At 36.3% G+C, this 20,080-nt stretch overlaps 1 protein-coding gene across 3 annotated transcripts in view; it reads right to left on the reverse strand.

Annotated features, from left to right (window-relative positions):
• Positions 1-20,080, reverse strand: part of LOC132726754 (uncharacterized) — a 46,668-nt gene that overhangs the window by 21,517 nt on the left and 5,071 nt on the right. Inside the window, exon 1 of one of the 3 annotated variants that reach the window (XM_060712109.1) lies at positions 16,471-16,791. The exons of 1 other annotated variant lie outside the window; for it this stretch is intronic. Coding sequence is in view for 1 of the 2 variants with exons in the window: in XM_060712108.1 (XP_060568091.1) it covers positions 11,857-11,878 (22 nt within the window). In the remaining variant the exon portion in view is untranslated. Of the gene's footprint in view, positions 1-11,856; positions 11,946-16,470; positions 16,792-20,080 lie in introns of those variants that run through there. One more of the 3 variants, XM_060712108.1, reaches the window with a different exon arrangement.

A 20,080-nucleotide genomic window follows, 5' to 3' on the forward strand; every position in this document is an offset into this window, starting at 1 on the left:
TTCAAGACAGACCAACCCTTAAGGCATGAAAAATATCAATTTTGCAGCCGTTCCTCAAGCTAAATTTCTTAGCTTTTGGCATTGTAGTTTACAAAATAAGACATAAATTGTGTTTTCTTAAGACAACATCAACTAAGTGACCCCAGAGACGGGGCCAACATTGATCTTAGGCACATGATTGATACCAGTCATGTGTTTGCCAAATATTTTGCTAATTTAAGATTTTAATGTGTTTTCCTACACACAAAGGAAATGGCTTATTGAACCCGGGGCGGTGCCAACATTGATTTTAGGCACATGATTGATACCAGTCATGTATTTGCCAAATGTTTTGCTAATTTAAGATTTAAATGTGTTTTCCTACACAAAAATGTATTGGCTGATTGAACCCAGGGCGGGGCAAACATTGACCCAAGGGTCGTGAATAATATCAGACTTTTTGTGAACAACAGAATCGTGTAACATGCCAGGGTTGTATAATGTAATACATGAAATTTGCCTGAAATAAAATCATCCGGACCCTAAGTTAACCTAAGTGTGCCGTCCTTGTTGCCAGACAAAATGATTTTCACGTAGACTGTTCATGACCAGCGCGCTGCTTGATTTTGTATGTACACTTTACAGTAATTAGTCATGGTATAAAAGTGAAAGTAGAACAGCTTTTCATAAATTTAATAGTTATACCTTTGTACTTTCTTTGCCAAATTTTTAATAGGTTCGATGTTATTTTGTATGCTATGTGATATTTAAGTAGGATTGTATTTTTGTATAGCTTCATTGGTTGGTTAATTAGTTTAAACCATAGGAAAATGTAATACTGCTTATGTACATGTTTATTCAACTTTTTTATAAAAAATTACGAATTGAACCTACACTCATTCAATATAATCTAAATACATATAAATTATTATGGTCAACTTAATATATTTTAAGCAATATGATACTTATTGAATTCACATCAATAGATATTAAACTTATCTTGTTATACTGAAAGTAAAATAAGACATCTTATTTTGTAACGAGATATATTTGTTCTTTTTGCTCAACCATCAATTTGTTGACGTCAGAATATGAAAGGTTCAATAAAACAGATCATAACAGTCAAGATATATTATCATGTTGCGTTTATTCTCAATCTATATATTTACATACATAATGATGTAAGAATTAAATAACTGTCATTAGAATAAATTCCTATATATTGACCTCCTCTCGTATTACTCCAGACCGAGAAATGAAAATAAAAAATAAAATCTTACTACCCGCCCCATATTTTCAAAATTTGGATGATAACTTAGATATTTATATTCTATTGTCTATAAATCTGTATGAAACAAGTTACCGTCTCATTATATGTAATTCTTCTGCCAAACAATTTGAGCGGCGTCACGACAAAACCAACATAGTGCGTTTGAGACCAGCATGGATCCAGGCCAGCCTGCGCATCGGCGCAGTCTAATCAGGATCCATGCTGTTCGCTTACAAACTATATTACAATTAGAGAAACTGATAGCGAACAGCATGGAATCTGGGCAGACTGCGCGGAGGCGCTGGCTGCTCTTGATCTATGCTGGTCGCAAACGCATTATGTTGGTTTTGTCGTGACACGGCTAATATATGTTCAAAGGATACAGAGCAGACAGAAAATGTTGAAACTGATACAAAGTGTGACCTTGGCCTTGATCTAAGAAAGGCCAACTATGCGTTCATTATGGTTAACAGTTTTTGCCAAATAGTTTCACTTTCATAGATACAGACCAGACACGGACAAGATTTTTCTAATCGGGAGATAATTCAATTTCAGGGCTCCAGAGTTATGTTTTTTTTTTTGCGATACGATACACTTCTACCCAATGGGATCTATCTACCTACACAGTTTTATGTTGATATCGCTTATTATTTAAGAGTAATATCCCGGATAAAGTGTAAAAATAATTAAATGGCAATAACTCCAAAGTTCGGCAAAGCAGAGCTACTGTTCTTCAGCATTACACAGCTACCTATTGCGAACTATCTCCCTACAAAGTTTCATGTTGATATGATAGCAGTGTTTTTTTCCTCACTTTTGCGGGGAGGGAATCGGTGCCCTTTGGAGGGAGGAAAATGCAATAGGAGGGGGAATTTTCTTTGTTTACTTATTTTATATTGTTTTCTTTGCGGTGGAAAAGAGGAGCAACTCTTGCAACACAAGTTTAAAATACGTCTCTTTTTCTAAAAGATATACTAAGCTCAAATTTGATATTTGAAAATATTGAAAATTGCTACACAGTCTCTTTGTAAACATGAAATAAACAGGTTTCGACTTCATACAATGTAGGTTTATTACTTTTAAAATTCTAAGAACTATTGGTGGTCACAATAATATAAAGTGTCATTAAAAAAACTGGCATTTTTTTTTTAAAGAAAATACCAACTTTACTTGACCAGGTATTCTGAATGCACTTCTCACATATAGTTTATTGATTATTTTATTCAAATTAGACATATTCAGTCAGAATTTCAAAGATTTAAAAAAAGATCTGTGATTAAATTCTTTCACTAAAAGGTGAGCATAGTATAATATTTCATCTTTAATATACGAATCTAAAATTTGATGCGTCGTATGTTAAACTTGTTGAAACGCCGGAAGAAGCTCCCCTTACCTACCGGAGAACGATTTGTAAACAACCATGCTAAACAGTAACTCTTACAGGCATTAAATAAAACATTTTTCGGCAGTTAGTTGCAAAAAAAAGATATTTATCGCAGGCAAATTTCGGGCTGCCATATAGGGGGAATTTAGGCTTTGAGGGGAAAAACTTACTTTTTTTGAGGGGTAATGGGGCCGAATTTCGCCGAATATTTTGGTGAAAAAAAAATAACACTGATATCTCTTATAGTTTGAGAGTTATGTTCCTGACAATATTTTTCTAAAAGGGGAGATAATTCAAAAACGGGACTGAGCAAAGTGATAGTTCTTTTGCTCTGCACTTTCACCTAATGAAATATATCTGCCTACAAAAGTTCATGTTGATATCTCTTATTATTTTAGAGTTATGTTACGGACAAAGTTCAAAGTGTAACAATGAATAAAGGGCAATAACATCAAAACGAAGTATGGCAGAGTTACGGTTCTTCTGCACTTCACAGCTACCTATAAAAATCTATCTACCTTCAAAGTTTCATGTTGATATCTCTTATAGTTTTAGAGTTCTGTTGCGACAATTTTTTTCTTAAAGGGGAGATAATTCAAAAACGGTGCAAAATAGAGTTATTTTCTTTGACACTGCACTCCGCCTTGATGTCCTGTATCACTATGTGAAGTTTAAACAAATTATTGCTAAGGTTTTTTTTTAATTTTTAATTATGTTCCGGACAAGACACCGGACGGACAGACAGACGGAGGGACAGACGGACAGGCGACGGACAGACGGATAAGGCGGAGACTATACAAAACAAGAACCGGTTTAACCGGGTGATGCTCCCCGAGAAGGTTCTGGACACAGGAAAGTATAAAAAAAATGAACAAAGGGCAATAACTCCAAAATTAGACCAGGCTTTGTTTAGGTTCTTGAAGCGTTGCAGTTCTATCCAATTATATCTAGCTACCTACAAAATTTCATGTTGATATCTCTAATAGTTTTAAAGTAATGTCCAGGACAAAAGTCAAAAAGTAAAAATAAACAAAGGGCAATTACTTCAAAATAAGGCAAGGCAGAGTAATGATTCTTAAGCACTGCACTTCCATCCAATGAGACCTATCTATCTACAAAGTTTCATGTTGATATCTCTTGTAATTTTAGAGTAATGTCCCAGACAAAGTTCAAAGTGTCAAAATGAACAAAGGGCAATAACTACAAAAGTAGGCAAGACAGTGTTACAGTTCTTGTGCACTGCAAACTTACTCAATGAGATCTATCTACCAACAAAGTTTTATGTTGATATCTCTTATACATTAAGAAATATGTCCCGGACAAAGTTCAAAGTGTAAAAATAAACAAAGGGGATAATTCAAAAATTAGGCAAGGCAGAGTTAAGGTTCTTGTTCACTGCACACCTACTCAATGAGATCTATCTACCTACAAAGTTTCATGTTGATACCTCTTATACTTTTAGAGTTATGTCCCGGACAAAGTTCAAAGTGTAAAATTAACAAAGGGGGATAATTCAAAAATTAGGCAAGGCAGAGTTACGGTTCTTGTGCACTGCACACCTACTCAATGAGATCTATCTACCTACAAAGTTTCATGTTGATACCTCTTATACTTTTAGAGTTATGTCCCGGACAAAGTTCAAAGTGTAAAATAAACAAAGGGGGATAATTCAAAAATTAGGCAAGGCAGAGTAACGGTTCTTGTGCACTGCACTTCTACTCAATGAGATCTATCTACCTACAAAGTTTCATGTTGATACCTCTTATACTTTTAGAGTTATGTCCCGGACAAATTTCAAAGTGTAAAATAAACAAAGGGGGATAATTCAAAAATTAGGCAAGGCAGAGTTACGGTTCTTGTGCACTGCACTTCTACTCAATGAGATCTATCTACCTACAAAGTTTCATGTTGATACCTCTTATACTTTTAGAGTTATGTCCCGGACAAAGTTCAAAGTGTAAAATAAACAAAGGGGGATAATTCAAAAATTAGGCAAGGCAGAGTTATGGTTCTTGTGCACTGCACTTCTACTCAATGAGATCTATCTACCTACAAAGTTTCATGTTGATACCTCTTATACTTTTAGAGTTATGTCCCGGACAAATTTCAAAGTGTAAAATAAACAAAGGGGGATAATTCAAAAATTAGGCAAGGCAGAGTTACGGTTCTTGTGCACTGCACTTCTACTCAATGAGATCTATCTACCTACAAAGTTTCATGTTGATACCTCTTATACTTTTTAGAGTTATGTCCCGGACAAAGTTCAAAGTGTAAAATAAACAAAGGGGGATAATTCAAAAATTAGGCAAGGCAGAGTTATGGTTCTTGTGCACTGCACTTCTACTCAATGAGATCTATCTACATACAAAGTTTCATGTTGATACCTCTTATACTTTTAGAGTTATGTCCCGGACAAAGTTCAAAGTGTAAAATAAACAAAGGGGAATAATTCAAAAATTAGGCAAGGCAGAGTTACGGTTCTTGTGCACTGCACACCTACTCAATGAGATCTATCTACCTACAAAGTTTCATGTTGATACCTCTTGTTGTTTCAAAGTTATGTCCCGGACAAGAAAAGGGGACGGACGGACGGACGGACGGACGGACGGAAAGACGGACGGACGGATGGACGGACGGACGGACAAGGCGGCGACTATATGCTCCCCCGAAATTTTTTCGGGGAGCATAACAACATTAAATTTACTTTTTTTGTCACAATCAAGGGAAACTCCAATCCGCTTTAAATAAAATCGCATTTGGATTGATACATGTATAATCAAAACATCTCCTTTTTCTTTCCCTTAAGTAGCCTTGATACGCGTATCTAATCTCCCCTCGTTTATGCCTAGGTCACAAATAAAACGGGCGCCGTCCGATTAAACGATTTTTATAAAATCGGCAGATTTTTTGATGTCGTGGACGCCGGGCGATTTTAAATCTGATACCTTGCGTGGTCATGAATGAAACAGTCGTCGGGCGATTTTTGCCGAGTAGATTTTACAGAAAGAATTGAACGGATCAGGCGGTCGCCGCCCGATGTCCGTACGGCGCCTTTGCGATTTAAAAGTGAATCGGACGGTTGCCGCGGGGGCGCCGGGCGACAATGACTTTACATTTATTGTCCTAGATAAATCAGCGAGTTGTAATTATGCCAGCAAAGAAGTCATCTGCCAAAGCCTAGGGGAAAGCCAAGGAGTTGGTCCGTGTTGTTTACAAACGAGTCACCAACGACCAGTATCGAGGCCGTAGAAGGCGAAAATCAATCAGACATTCGCATGGACATTGAAGAAAAAATTCATGTTTAATAGTATTCAAAAGAAATTCACAAATATATTTTTGAGACAATTACAACTTCTTCAAGCTGAAATTACAACAAACACAAGCAGCCCGGTCGCCGGATGACAAAACGATGACCGCCCGGTGCCTGTACATGAATCGTCCGGGTATCAGGCGATAATCGTTTGACAACTTGTCTCTATTCAGGCACCGGGCGGGGCCCGGTCGATGCCCGCCCGGACGTCTTTTAAATCGGACGCTGTTTTAGTAGAAAAAAAATCGCCCGATCAAAAAAATCATCGCCAAGTCGCCGCCCGGCGACCGAACGATGTCCGCTCGATGATATTTATACTCAGTGACCCCAAAAATTATCGTCCGGCCGCCGTTAGCTTTTAAGTATTACTTAAAACTCGAAGGCGCCCGCCCGATGAGCAAAATTTTCAGCTGCTGCCGTCCGATAGTCACTGCCGCCGGACGGACGCCGGTCGATATTGCGATTTTTTGGAGAAACAGACGCCGCCCGGTGGCATTTTCTTATTTGTGACCTAGGCTTTAAGTGGTTTAACTAGTAATCAAGTGTGCTGATGATTGATATATTGTGTACATGTAGTGTCGTAATTATTTTTCCTTTAAATATGTTTTTCTAGGAATTTGCATGACCTTGGTTCAGGAAGTACTACGTCAGTTGTTACATGTCCGTTTATACTTTTAGTGTGATCACACAAATTGCAAATCACCCAAAACATTGAATGGTTTACACATTATTTTTATATTAAATCTGACTTGGATGTTATTTTTGACCCTGTTTGTAGTGACCTTCTGTCTACAGTGACCCTATTTTTTCCCCCACGTCTGTAAGGACTCCTTGTGGGTTGTATTTAACCACCCTATTTTTAACTTAAATTAAGACCTAGTTCACACCTGTAAAAACATACTCGATAAACTGGAGATATTGTCCACCAATATTGACCGAGCACTTCAATACCTTTGAATAAACACTGACCAGTATAAGTCGAACACGTTAACGTTTACATTAATCGGTCGTACCATTAAGGTACCATTTGCGAAAATTATTTAACTATTACATGTTGTATTTTATTCCATTATAGAAGAATTTAAGTGTATATGGACACATCAATCCGAATAGCGGTTAGAGAGTTCAGGTTATGGAGAATGTTATGAAAATCTTATTTTTTTTCGAGTTTAAATCTAAATTTGTGCAATATTTTCTGTGTGTCTGTATGGTTTTTACTTTCATTAAACATTTGCATATTCTCTGTTATAAACCTGTGATTTATTTAATATTCTGTACAATTTTACAGTTAAACTTATAACGGTTTAAAAAGAAAAAATGCCTTTTCCAGGAATCGAACCAGGGTCTCTACACTGACGAAGCCAACACTCTACCACTACGCTATTACGCTGAACGGATAAAAAATGAGTAATTATTTACATGTAGTCGGTTAAAGATTTAGGCGATAAATAGTATGCTTTCATATAAGAATTATCGACACCCTTATTTGTCAATATTGATGTAAACAGGTAATAGCGAAAGGAACTGCGACTCCGAGCTGTATCTATCGAATATATCGATATATTTGCTAACATCACTCGTCGATGAGGTGTGTCGTATCGGTATATATTTCGGACTACAGATCTAAAAAGCTCTGCTTCGATTCCATACCAACACCATGTGGATTTGTTTTTTAATTTACTTACAAGAATAAATTGAAATCATTTAACTACAGCTGGTTTTAGAATACCTTTTCAGTGGTGTTTTGTACACAATTGTTTTTTTTAATTCATTACAGTATCTTTCAACGGCTCTTTTTGTGACATTACGCAATCGTACATGTATATATTTTAAAAAAGAGCATACACGCTATAAAGGCAGTTATCAAAAATACTATACATATCGTACACAGAACAATTTTTTTACAATAGTTTTAAGAGAATTTCAATTTTAGAATTAAAATAAAAATGAAAACATAAATCGCTGATATAGGATTGGACGTACCTTCTTCAAGTGAAACCTCTTCTGACTATTTTATTTTCATATAGATTCACTGCGGTATACCGTACCCCGGATATTGCTCGATATTATGAGGACTTTCATCCCATTTCGCGACTTTGAACGAGGAAAGAAGGTAAGTTCAGTGACGATTTTTAGTCATTTTAAATTGGTTTGATATAAATTTTATAGAAAAACAAATACTTCGATAATTTCTCTAGTTGCTGAAAACCCAAAAATGATGAGAAATAGCTTTGAAATGTAATTAGGAAGTAAAATTCGTCTCTTTGCTCACGTGATAAATGAGCTCGGATCAGTCAAATTTGATGATTTTGTGCATATACTTCCTTAAAAGAAAAACTTGAATCGAGTGAAATGTGATAATGATGATAATGTTTATGTTGTAAATGTTCAAACGACAATAGAACCTCAGATGACGTGCATTTTGAGAATAAATACACATGTCAGTGTACCGTGTATTGCGTTGGAGTTGCCCGCCGGTGTCACGAGTATTGCTTTTTAGTGTAACGAGTATTGGTTATCAATATAGAGTAAATGCAAGTAGTATTTTAAAAAATTTCTTATTGTGTATAATTATTTACACTATCTATGTGCAGAATATGCAGAGTTCGGAGGTACTTTACTGGAAACATCTGCGAATAATCCAGATTTTCATTCCTGCTCATGAAAAATCTCAGTCGAACGAACTCCGCAATTTTGTGTTTAAAAAGTTTTCGTTGCTATCGAAGGATCAACCTTTCCAGAAGTTGTTAATAATAATTGCATATCTTACTTTAAAAAAGTATCCAAAGTGCATTAATGCTGCCTCAAGATTGTCAATATTATACGGTATTGAGCAAGTGTGCCAATATCAAATATCAACCGACTTCCTACTATGCCAAAAATCCATATAAAGGTAACTTTCGGTCATTTTGTACCTGCACTCGGCAGACCGACAGACCGTCTGCACGTGATTTGTTACGTCATTAGCAATGAGTTACCGTATGACTCCCGAGCGGGTACAGCTAAAAAAACCGAATAATGGATTTTGATAAGATTATGATAAAGGGTAGCAGATGAAATAAAAGGGTTATGTTCCTTATAACCTTTTACTTCATAAAGGCGTGTATTGAAGGCTTTATACCGCATCCGTTTTGAGGCGTCAAATAGTGTAAAACATGCGCTATTCAGAAATTTTGAGTTTGAGAAACGTTGTTCAAAAGAGTGATCACTTTTTCGGCGCCACCCCCTCCCATTAAAAAGGTACATCAAGGGGATGCCACAAAGGGATGTGCCCCTTTCTGTTTGGGGGTTTGAAGTGGGGCAGTAGCCCCTCTAATCGCTGAGAAGATTTGTGACTTGTGAGGGGGGGAAGGTAAAATGGCCTCAGGTCGATTAAAAAGAACGGTGTAATTAACGCCCGAAAACCTTAGACATTATCTCAATCAATTAAGAAGTTGCTGCACCTTGAAATCAGTTTTGATAGGAAAAATCAACGCAAAATAGAGAGTTTTGGCAATTTTGAGACGTCCCCCTGTTGCCATAGTAACTGGAAATTTAAAATTGAGCATGCTATTCCACAGGCTATGGTCCAGCCAACATTTGTGCCCAGTTTTATCAGTATTGAAGCATTTTTTATAGTTTCATAGCAGTTTGAACTTGTAACAAGAGGCTTAAATCAATGAAAACAGGCTTTTTTCGCAATATGCTCATGCAGTAAAAGGTTAAGACGATACCGGCATGTTTGGACGGCATAAGCCCTCGGGCCAATATTTTACTAAGTGTGTCGATATGTTTCTTTAAGCAAACTTGCCCTGTAAAAAGCTATTATTAATGTCATCTAAATGGGTCTCCTTGATCACAGTTTCTTGAGACATGTTTTTAAAGATTTTTACCGTCAATTTTGATGGTTCCACCCTGCTTCCGACCCTGCACACACTTTATTTCATCCATATTGTGATTTGCAATCAAATGGGAAATTAAATCTCTGTATTTGCCCGTAAGAAAAGAACAGTAATAAAACTGAAAATGCATTGTTGAATCTGAATATTTGAATAAATATCATATAAACAGTACATTATCAGCAAAATGAAAAGGAATCGATAAACAGACGTGAAAATTAGACAAAATATCGATTTTCCATACTAATGTGCTCATTCTGTTTTGCAATACACTGTACACTAAAGTTCGGCTATTTTGCAATACTCAGTACACTTAAAATCAATACTCGGTACACTTTCTTGTATCTTTTTTGGCCTGTATCTTTTTGTACTTTCACACTTTTTGCCTGAAATTGACAATGCATACTTGGATTGTGAATAAAAAAATTGCTCGATTCATTTTTCTTATATTGGTAATATAATAATTTCTAACGATTCTACAGTATCGCGCCCAGTATTTTCTAGTGAGCAGCGGGTCGTTTAGGGGTAGTTTAATCAATTTCACAAATACCTTTAATACTTTTACGTCTTTTAGAGCTACAAAAATACCTCTAGATATATAAAACCAGTTGAGATAAATGAAATAGCCATTAGTTTGGAAAATATCGTCGCTGAACTTACCTTCGTTCCCCGTTCAAAGTCGCGAAATGGGATGAAAGTCCTCATAATATCGAGCAATATCCGGGGTACGGTATACCGCAGTGTAGATTTACAAGTAGATTGTAACGTTTACGGAATGTACCGACTACAGGGTCAATTGGACAATTGCATTTTATAGGCTGTGCACTGAACCGTGGCTTAAGTGTGCTAAACATAGCTACATAATCTGAAGTTTAATTTCAGATTTATGTAAAATACGACTTGCATACTATGGTTGCGTCTATGGGCCTGTTTGTTAAACATTTCATAAGTTTTTCGTAAGTATTTTCGTAACTTAACGCCTACGTTTAAACTTACGTTAATCGTAAATGCCTTTCACAATACATTCGTAAGATATTTCTTAAACTTTCGTGAAAATAGCTTATAACTCTTCAGTTGGTGGTTTTTAAAACTCTTCAATAAAGAAGGCATCGCGGAATATTAGTGTCGTCGTCTGTCGAAATGGAAGTCGAGGCATACCGTCGAGAAAACTGAATTGGGGCCCTTCATAAAACCATATACTACGGAATTCCTACCTTGAATTTTGTGTTGTCATCGACGGGAGACTAAGTTTTCCATAAACAATTCTGTAAAAGATCTGACAGTGCGAGAAATACAAGGAAAGTAAGTGAACACATTTTTGTATAAATATTATCCTTTTTCGAAGATGCTTTCTTAATTTTTTATTTAATTTACACTGTATAAGAGTGTCGAAAACTTTCTAATATCTTCAAACACAGAAAGGAAACAGAAAACACCTTTGAACCAAGGTATTGCCATTTTTTTCTTCCAACGTTCTTTGCTAGTAAAATTACTTTCGTCATCGACTCTACAGGATGACTTCCTTTGGTTTTTTCGGCTCTATGTCATTCTAAATAAACTCGTGAATCCACAATATTCTCTACTTGCCAAGTATTTACTTCTGGCGTATGTATCAATAAGAAAAATGTATGCAAAGCATTACGTAAAAATTTCGGAATTCGTACGTACGCAAAATGTTAGTAAAGCGCGTTAACGTAATTCGCAAACCGTAAGCGACAGTACATAAGTAAAACGGTCCCCTGGTATGGAAACGTCTTGGTGACAATGCATGATGTTCTATATAAAACATAAAAAACCTAATTAGTGGTTTAAAAAAACTCCTACGTAGTGCTTTTTAAATTCTACGTGATTTTTATTTCTATTCTATTTGATTTTTGGTTACGGAATAACAGACTGGTTTCATAAGATATTTTTAAACACACACACACACACAGAAACACACACACACGCACACGCGCACACACACACACACACACACACACACACACACACACACACACACACATAACCAACAAACAAAAGCAATTGTACTTACTTTCCTTCTTTTCATTCGTCATATATTGAAGGGAAATTCCATTATGCTACAAATTTTCGCAAATATTCGGCCGTTTCCGTCATTCTTTAATAATAAGTCATAACACGCGGATCTGTAATAAATATGCGGATCTCGATACTGAATTAGACATGCCTCCTAAGAATTTTGGAGGAATCACTTGCATAATTGTCTGTATCTTAAATGCATTATTTTGTAAAGTATTACGTACTTCTGGTGACATTTCTTTCTTTCCTTTTTGTGATTTTTTCAGGACCTTATCGTTGATTTTTGAGGAACTGCGCTCCAGATTACATGTCACTTGTTACTATGATAATATTCGATTTATCCGCTAGAGGATTAAATCTTTTAACTTAACATTTTTATTATAACACCCCAGAAGGGCCTCAAAGAGTTGTCAGTAACTTTGTGAACAACAGAATTGTGTTACATGCCCGGGTTGTTATTATGTTATACATGCAATTTGCCTGAAATAAAATCATCCGGACCCTAAGTTAACCTTAGGGCGTTTTTTTCTTGTTTTCTGAGAAAAATGAATTTCATGTAGACTGTTCAAGGCAAGCGCGCTGCTTGATTTTGTATGACTGTACATTTTATAATAATTAGTCATAGTATGAAAATGAAAGTTAAATAGCTTAAAGTAAATATAATAGTTAAAGCTTTGTACTTTCTTTGCCAAATTGTCAATAGGTAAGATGTTTTTTCTTATAAAATGTGACAATTTAATATGATTGTATTTTTGTGTAGCTTTATTGGTCGGTTGGTTAATTAGTTTTAACTTCATAAAAAGTAAGATGATTACCAAAGGAAATGTACCTGTTTATTCAACTTTAAAAAAAAACAAGATATGTTTGTAAAACATGTATGCCCCCTATCAGCAGCCAATTAGTCATGTGATAAGGTTATTATGCATGACTTCTGACCCAGTGATCAAACAATTAATAAGGGTTATCAAGTATCTACTGGTCATGACCTTAACCTTTGACCCCTTGACCCAAAACTCAATCTATATAGGGGTCATCTGCTGGTCACGACCAATCATCATACAAAGTTTGAAGTTCCTAGGCCTAAGCGTTTTTAGTTAATTGATCAGAAACCGTTTCTAACATACAAGGTCAATGTGACCTTGACCTTTGACCCCAAAATCAATAGGGGTCATCTGCTGCTCATGACCAATCACCATGCCAAGTTTGAAGTTCCTAGGCCGAAGGGTTCTTTAGTTATTGATCAGAAACCGTTTTTACTTACAATGTCAATGTGACCTTGACCTTTGACCCCTTGACCCCAAAATCAATAGGGGTAATCCGCTGGTCATGACAAATCACCATACCAAGTTTGAAGTTCCTAGGCCTAAGCGTTCTTAAGTTATTGATCAGAAACCGTTTTTACTTACAAGGTCAATGTGACCTTGACCTTTGACCCCTTGACCCAAAACTCAATAGCGGTCATCTGCTGGTCACGACCAATCATCATACAAAGTTTGAAGTTCCTAGGCCTAAGCGTTTTTAGTAAATTGATTGGAAAATGTTTTTACCTACAAGGTCAATGTGACCTTGACCTTTGACCCCAAAATCAATAGGTCATCTGCTGGTCATGATCAATCACCATACCAAGTTTGAAGTTCCTAGGCCTAAAGGTTCTTAAGTTATTGATTGGAAAGCATTTTTACCTACAAGGTCAATGTGACCTTGCCCTTTGACCCCTTAACCCCAATATCAATAGGGGTCACCTGCTGGTCATGACCAATCACCATACCAAGTTTGAAGTTCTTAGGCCTAAGGGTTCTTAAGTTATTGATTGGAAACCGTTTTTACCTAAGAGGTCAATGTGAGCTTGACCTTTCACCCCTTGACCCCAAAATCAATAGGGGTCATCTACTGGTCATGACCAATCACCATATTAAGTTTGAAGTCCCTAGGCCTAAGGGTTCTTTCGGTTATTGATCGGAAACCGTTTTTACATACATGGTCAATGTGACCTTGACCTTTGACCCCTTAACCTCAAAATCAATTGGGGTCATCTGCTGCTCATGACCAATCACCATACAAAGTTTGAAGTTCCTAGGCCTAAGGGTTCTTTTGTTATTGATCAGAAACCGTTTTTACCCAAGAGGTCAATGTGACCTTGAACTTTGACCCCTTGACCCAATAAATCAATAGGGGTCATCTACTGATCATGACCAATCACCATACCAAGTTTGAAGTTCCTAGGCCTTAAGGGTCTTTAGTTATTGATCGGAAACCGTTTTTGCTTACAAGGTCAATTTGACCTTGACCTTAGACCCCTTGACCCCAAAATCAATAGGGGTCATCTACTGATCATGACCAATCACCATACCAAGTTTGAAGTTCCTAGGCCTTAAAATTCTTTAGTTATTGATCGGAAACCGTTTTTGATTACAAGGTCAATGTGACCTTGACCTTTGATCCCTTGACCCCAAAATCAATAGGGGTCATCTACTGGTCATGACCAATCACCATATCAAGTTTGAAGTCCCTAGGCCTAAGGGTTCTTTCGTTATTGATCGGAAACCGTTTTTACATACATGGTCAATGTGACCTTGACCTTTGACCCCTTCACCTCAAAATCAATTGGGGTCATCTGCTGCTCATAACCAATCACCATACAAAGTTTGAAGTTCCTAGGCCTAAGGGTTCTTTTGTTATTGGTCAGAAACCGTTTTTACCCAAGAGGTCACTGTGACCTTGAACTTTGACCCCTTGACCCCAAAGTCAACAGGGGTCATCTACTGGTCATGACCAATCACCATATTAAGTTTGAAGTTCCTAGGCCTTAAAGTTCTTTAGTTATTGATCGGAAACCGTTTTTGCTTACAAGGTCAATGTGACCTTGACCTTTGACCCCTTGACCCTAAAATCTATAGGCGTCATCTACTGATCATGACCAATCACCATATTAAGTTTGAAGTTCCTAGGCCTTAAAGTTCTTTAGTTATTGGTCAGAAACCATTTTTAATTACAAGGTCAATGTGACCTTGACCTTTGACCCCTTGACCCCAAAATCAAAAGGGGTCATCTACTGATCATGACCAATCACCATACCAAGTTTGAAGTTCCTAGGCCTTAAGGGTCTTTAGTTATTGATCGGAAACCGTTTTTGCTTACAAGGTCAATTTGACCTTGACCTTTGACCCCTTGACCCCAAAATCAATAGGGGTCATCTACTGATCATGACCAATCACCATACCAAGTTTGAAGTTCCTAGGCCTTAAAGTTCTTTAGTTATTGATCGGAAACCGTTTTTGATTACAAGGTCAATGTGACCTTGACCTTTGACCCAAAAATCAATAGGGGTCATCTACTGATCATGACCAATCACCATACCAAGTTTGAAGTTCCTAAGCCTAAGGGTTCTTTAGTTATTGATCGGAAACCATTTTTAATTACAAGGTCAATGTGACCTTGACCTTTGAACCCTTGACCCCAAAATCAATAGGGGTCATCTACTGGTCATGACCAATCACCATACCAAGTTTGAAGTTCCTAGGCCTTAAGGGTCTTTAGTTATTGATCGGAAACCGTTTTTGCTTAAAAGGTCAGTTTGACCTTGACCTTTGACCCCTTGACCCGAAAATCAATAGGGGTCATCTACTGATCATGACCAATCACCATACCAAGTTTGAAGTTCCTAGGCCTTAAAGTTCTTTAGTTATTGATCGGAAACCGTTTTTGATTACAAGGTCAATGTGACCTTGACCTTTGACCCCTTGACCCCAAAATCAATAGGGGTCATCTACTGATCATGACCAATCACCATATCAAGTTTGAAGTTCCTAGGCCTTAAAGTTCTTTAGTTATTGATCGGAAACCGTTTTTGATTACCAGGTCAATGTGACCTTGACCTTTGACCCCTTGACCCCAAAATCAATAGGGGTCATCTACTGGTCATGACCAATCACCATACTAAGTTTGAAGTTCCTAGGCCTAAGGGTTCTTTAGTTATCACTCGGAAACCATTTGGTCTACGGACCGACGGACCGACGGACCGACAAGTGCAAAGCAATATACCCCCTTTTCTTCGAAATGGGGGCATAAAAATACGAATTGAACTTACACTCATTTAATATAGTCTAAATACATAATTATTATGGTCACCTGAATATATTTTAAGCAGTAGGATACATATTGAATTCATATTCAACTTATTTTGTTTTGCAAGTAGTAAAATAATATATATATTTTTGTAAAAATATATATTTGTTCCTTTTTGCTCAACCATCAATTTGTTGGATGTCAGAATATGTAAGGTTCAACATCACAGATCATAAAGATATATTATCATGTTGCGTAAATTATTCTCAATCTCAATCTTTATATTTTAAATTAATATTATAAAAGCAGTTAAATAGCATTCGTTAGAAAAAGCCCCAAATATTGACCTTCTCAAGTATTACTCCAGATTGAGAATGGGAAATAAAAACAAATTTGTTTGCCAAACAGTTTCACTTTCTTTTTACCAGTTTAAAAGATACACACCAGACAGGATTACTGCTAACAATCGGACAGACGGACGACAAGGTTCATAACAATATACATTATTTCGGGCGTTTAAAAAGAAAAACAACATTTTACTTACTTTTTTGTCACAATCAAGGGAAATTCCACTCAGCTTGAAATAAAACCGCAATCCGATTTATATAATCAAAACATCTCGATATTTTCTTTCCATAAAGAAGTCTTAATACGCGTATCAACTGTCCCAATTCAAAGCTCCCCTCGTCTAAGTGGTTAAACAAGTAGTACTTCAAGTGTACTGATGATTGTAATATAAAGTACATGAAGCGTAGTATTTTTGTCCCTTTAAATGTGTTTTTTCTAGGAATTTGCACGACCTTTGTTTCAGGAAGTACTACGTAAGTTATTAAATGAACTTGGATATTTTTATAGTGATCACACCAATTGCAATTTACCCAAAACATTGAATGGTTAACACATTATTTTTATATTAATTGGATGTTATTTTTTGACCCTGTTTGACGCTTTTATTTTCCCTCACTACGGGTGGCATGCCTGTAACGACACCTTGTGAGTTACATTGAACGACCCTAATTGTTACTTAAATTTACACCTGTTTAACGATTTAAATTTACACCTTTAAAAACACACTCGATAACCACCAATACATACCTAGTACTTCAATACCTTTCGTGAAGTTTCTTTTGAATAAACAATGACCAGAATCAATCGAATATATCGATATATTTGCTAACTTCAGTCGTCAGTGAGGTGTGGTGTATTGGTATTAATTTCGGCCTACCGATCTTAATAGCTCTGGTTCGATATCTTAAAAACACCTCGCTATGATTATTTGTTTAAATTTACTTTTATGAAATAATTTTTTATCGTTTAACTACGCCTGATTTTAGTGTTCAACTTTATATGTCATCCAATGGAAACGCTGTATTTCAATATAATGAGAGTTAATTTTCATAGAAGAAGTCGATACCATATCAAATTCTGCTCATAGTCACCTTCTAGTATTCATAATGCTTCATAGAAGCGCTTTTACTAAAATAGTCATTTGCACGTTCGCTTTCATGGGCTGCTTTGTATATGTTAGTGTTCATCCGTGCGTGTACAGAAATTAGAATCTTCGACGGGAGCGATAGCGACCGGAGATTGTTTCTAATTTCTGTAGAACAGCTACGGTTGAATACTAACATATTAATTGTCAAACTTTATTTGGCCTCATAACCACTTTATTACGCCACTATGCCGTTCTATGAAGTACTACGAAAAATAAAAGTCGACTATGAACGCACCTAAACATAGTATCGACTTTTGCCCTTCTATAAAATTTAACGCACACATTATTTTAAAAAATACAGCGTTTCATCGGATGACAAATAAAGCTGGACATCTAAAGGCCAACCTACATTCATTTTAGGATTAATTGGATTTATTGATAAATTATATACATGCAGTTCAGATTTAAATCCACGTGTCGTCTTGGCGAAACAGATACTTTATGTGTAAAATAAAAAAGAAAACAATACAAAATGTCAATTTATATTTTTGTATTACAATTGTTGCTAAACAGGAAAGTGCACGTGTGTCCCATTTATTTTTTCGGTAGACAGAAAATGAAAAATAAAAAATTTTTTTTTGGAAAAAAAAATTTCGCCTCCATAAATTGGGAATACAGTATAAAAACATATAACATTAGGGCCAAATGAAATATAAATTTACCAACTAAACATAATTTTTTTGGGAAAAAAAAAATTTCAATATCGAGCAAATGGAATCTTTGCATCACCCAAATTAGGGCCCCCCATTTTTTTCCCACCCCAAAAAACAAGGGAATTCGGGTTTTTAAATGCATATTGATAAAGGAAAATTAAATATTGGGTTTTAAAAAAGTGGGCTGGGAGTATTTTAATCAATGATATTATTTTAGGGCCCAAAAAAAGTTTGACACTTAGGGAGGTTAGTATCCCTATCGCCGGGAAACTTAAAATTTTTTATGAAAACCCAAATTTTAAAATTTTAATGAAAAGTATTTGTGGACTTGACCGCCGCGTTACCACAAAGTTCTCCTAAACATACAGTATTATTAAACTCTGTTTTGTTTACTTTGCAATGTGTATTTATTATCATAGGCTGTGCATTGAAGCGTGGCTTTAGCAACAGGTAGCAAAGTGCTAAAATTAGCTACACATACTGCATTATGTAAAATTCGACTTGCATACTACGGTAGCGTCTATGGGTCAGTTTTACTAAAGACCACGACAGACGGTATGATTTTAACGTACAACACCAATTAAAAGTAAGATGTACAAGCAAAGTTTAATGTGTGAAGGCTACTTTTTCTTGATTTCGTAAACGTAAGGGATAGAAAGGACATGTTCTGTTTTAAAAATCTTGTCCTACAGACCTCCCGCAATGACAAGAAACAGATTGCCAAATAATCTCATGATAATGGGTTTAATGAATGAAATCCCAGAACAGTTAGGGCTAAAAGGTAAAGATAGTAGTTAAAAATGGGGCAAAAATGATGTAGAAAACTCTTCAGGAGTTCGACCCAAAGATGTGGTATGTTCGAATCCCAATTTTTTTTCCGAAATTGAGTATGTCACGGTATTGAACATTCTCTAATCAGGGGAGGTAGTTTTTTTAGGCGGCCGGATACTCTGCTGTCCGTAGAGCCGCAGTATGGTATTTCGAGGGTCCAGGGTTTGAGTTTCGGCCAGGCTGCACATTAATTTTGTTAATGGAGGTGTTTCAATAATTAAGTGAGTAATGTATACATGTAAGCGTTCAATTGGGAGAGATTATTTTAGGGAATATCAGATGATTCCTACAATGCAGGATTACGGTCTGAATGCAAGTGTTGTACTGCTTTGAAAATTGCACATCTTATCTCTAACTAGTGCTGAACAACTAAATCCTACCGTCTGTTGAGGCCTTAACATTTCGTAAACTTGTATTTTGTAACTTTACGTAAATAATAAATGTATGTCGCAAAGCAACCGTAAGATTTTTCTTTAACTTACGTTAACAAAGTTCATAACTCTGAAATTTGAGATTTATAAAACTCTTCAATAAAGATGGCGTCGTGTAAATAATCCTTTTTACATAGTAACCCGCATGCGCATTCTTCGTAGGGCAAAAACGATGACTACAATTTGTCATATTTAAAGGCTTTAAAAGACATTATTTCAAGTTATGTCACTCAGAAAACAGTAATTATTGGACGACTTACAGCAGTAAGTACTTAAAACGTCAAATGTTTTGAAACATGTATACGAAACTATGAAAGAAAAAGTGCATGCACAAAAGTCTTCTTTTAAGATATCATCAGACGACTTTTCCATCAGAAATTTTAATTGAAACAGCATGATGTAAAAGATTAAATTTTATTATCCCTTTATTACATAATATTGTACAATTTGTATTTTACACTTCCTCTGAATAAGTGGATTGGCAAGGCGGTAAGTTTCAGAGAGTTGGGGCCTCCGTGGTCGAGTGGTTAAAGTCGTTGACTTGAGATCACAGGTCCCTCACCACTGTAGATTCGATCCTCACTCGGGTCGAAATCTTTCATGTGAGGAAACCATCCAGCTGGCTTACGGAAGGTCGGTGGTTTTACCCAGGTGCCCGCTCGTGCCTGAAATAATGCCCGGAGGGGCACCTGGGGTCTTCCCCCACCTATAAAGCTGGAAAAAAATCAACGAAATCCACTGAAA

Source organism: Ruditapes philippinarum, unplaced genomic scaffold (assembly GCF_026571515.1).
Source record: "Ruditapes philippinarum isolate M1 unplaced genomic scaffold, ASM2657151v2 ctg3135_1_1_1_1, whole genome shotgun sequence".
Taxonomy (NCBI): Eukaryota; Metazoa; Mollusca; class Bivalvia; order Venerida; family Veneridae; genus Ruditapes; species Ruditapes philippinarum.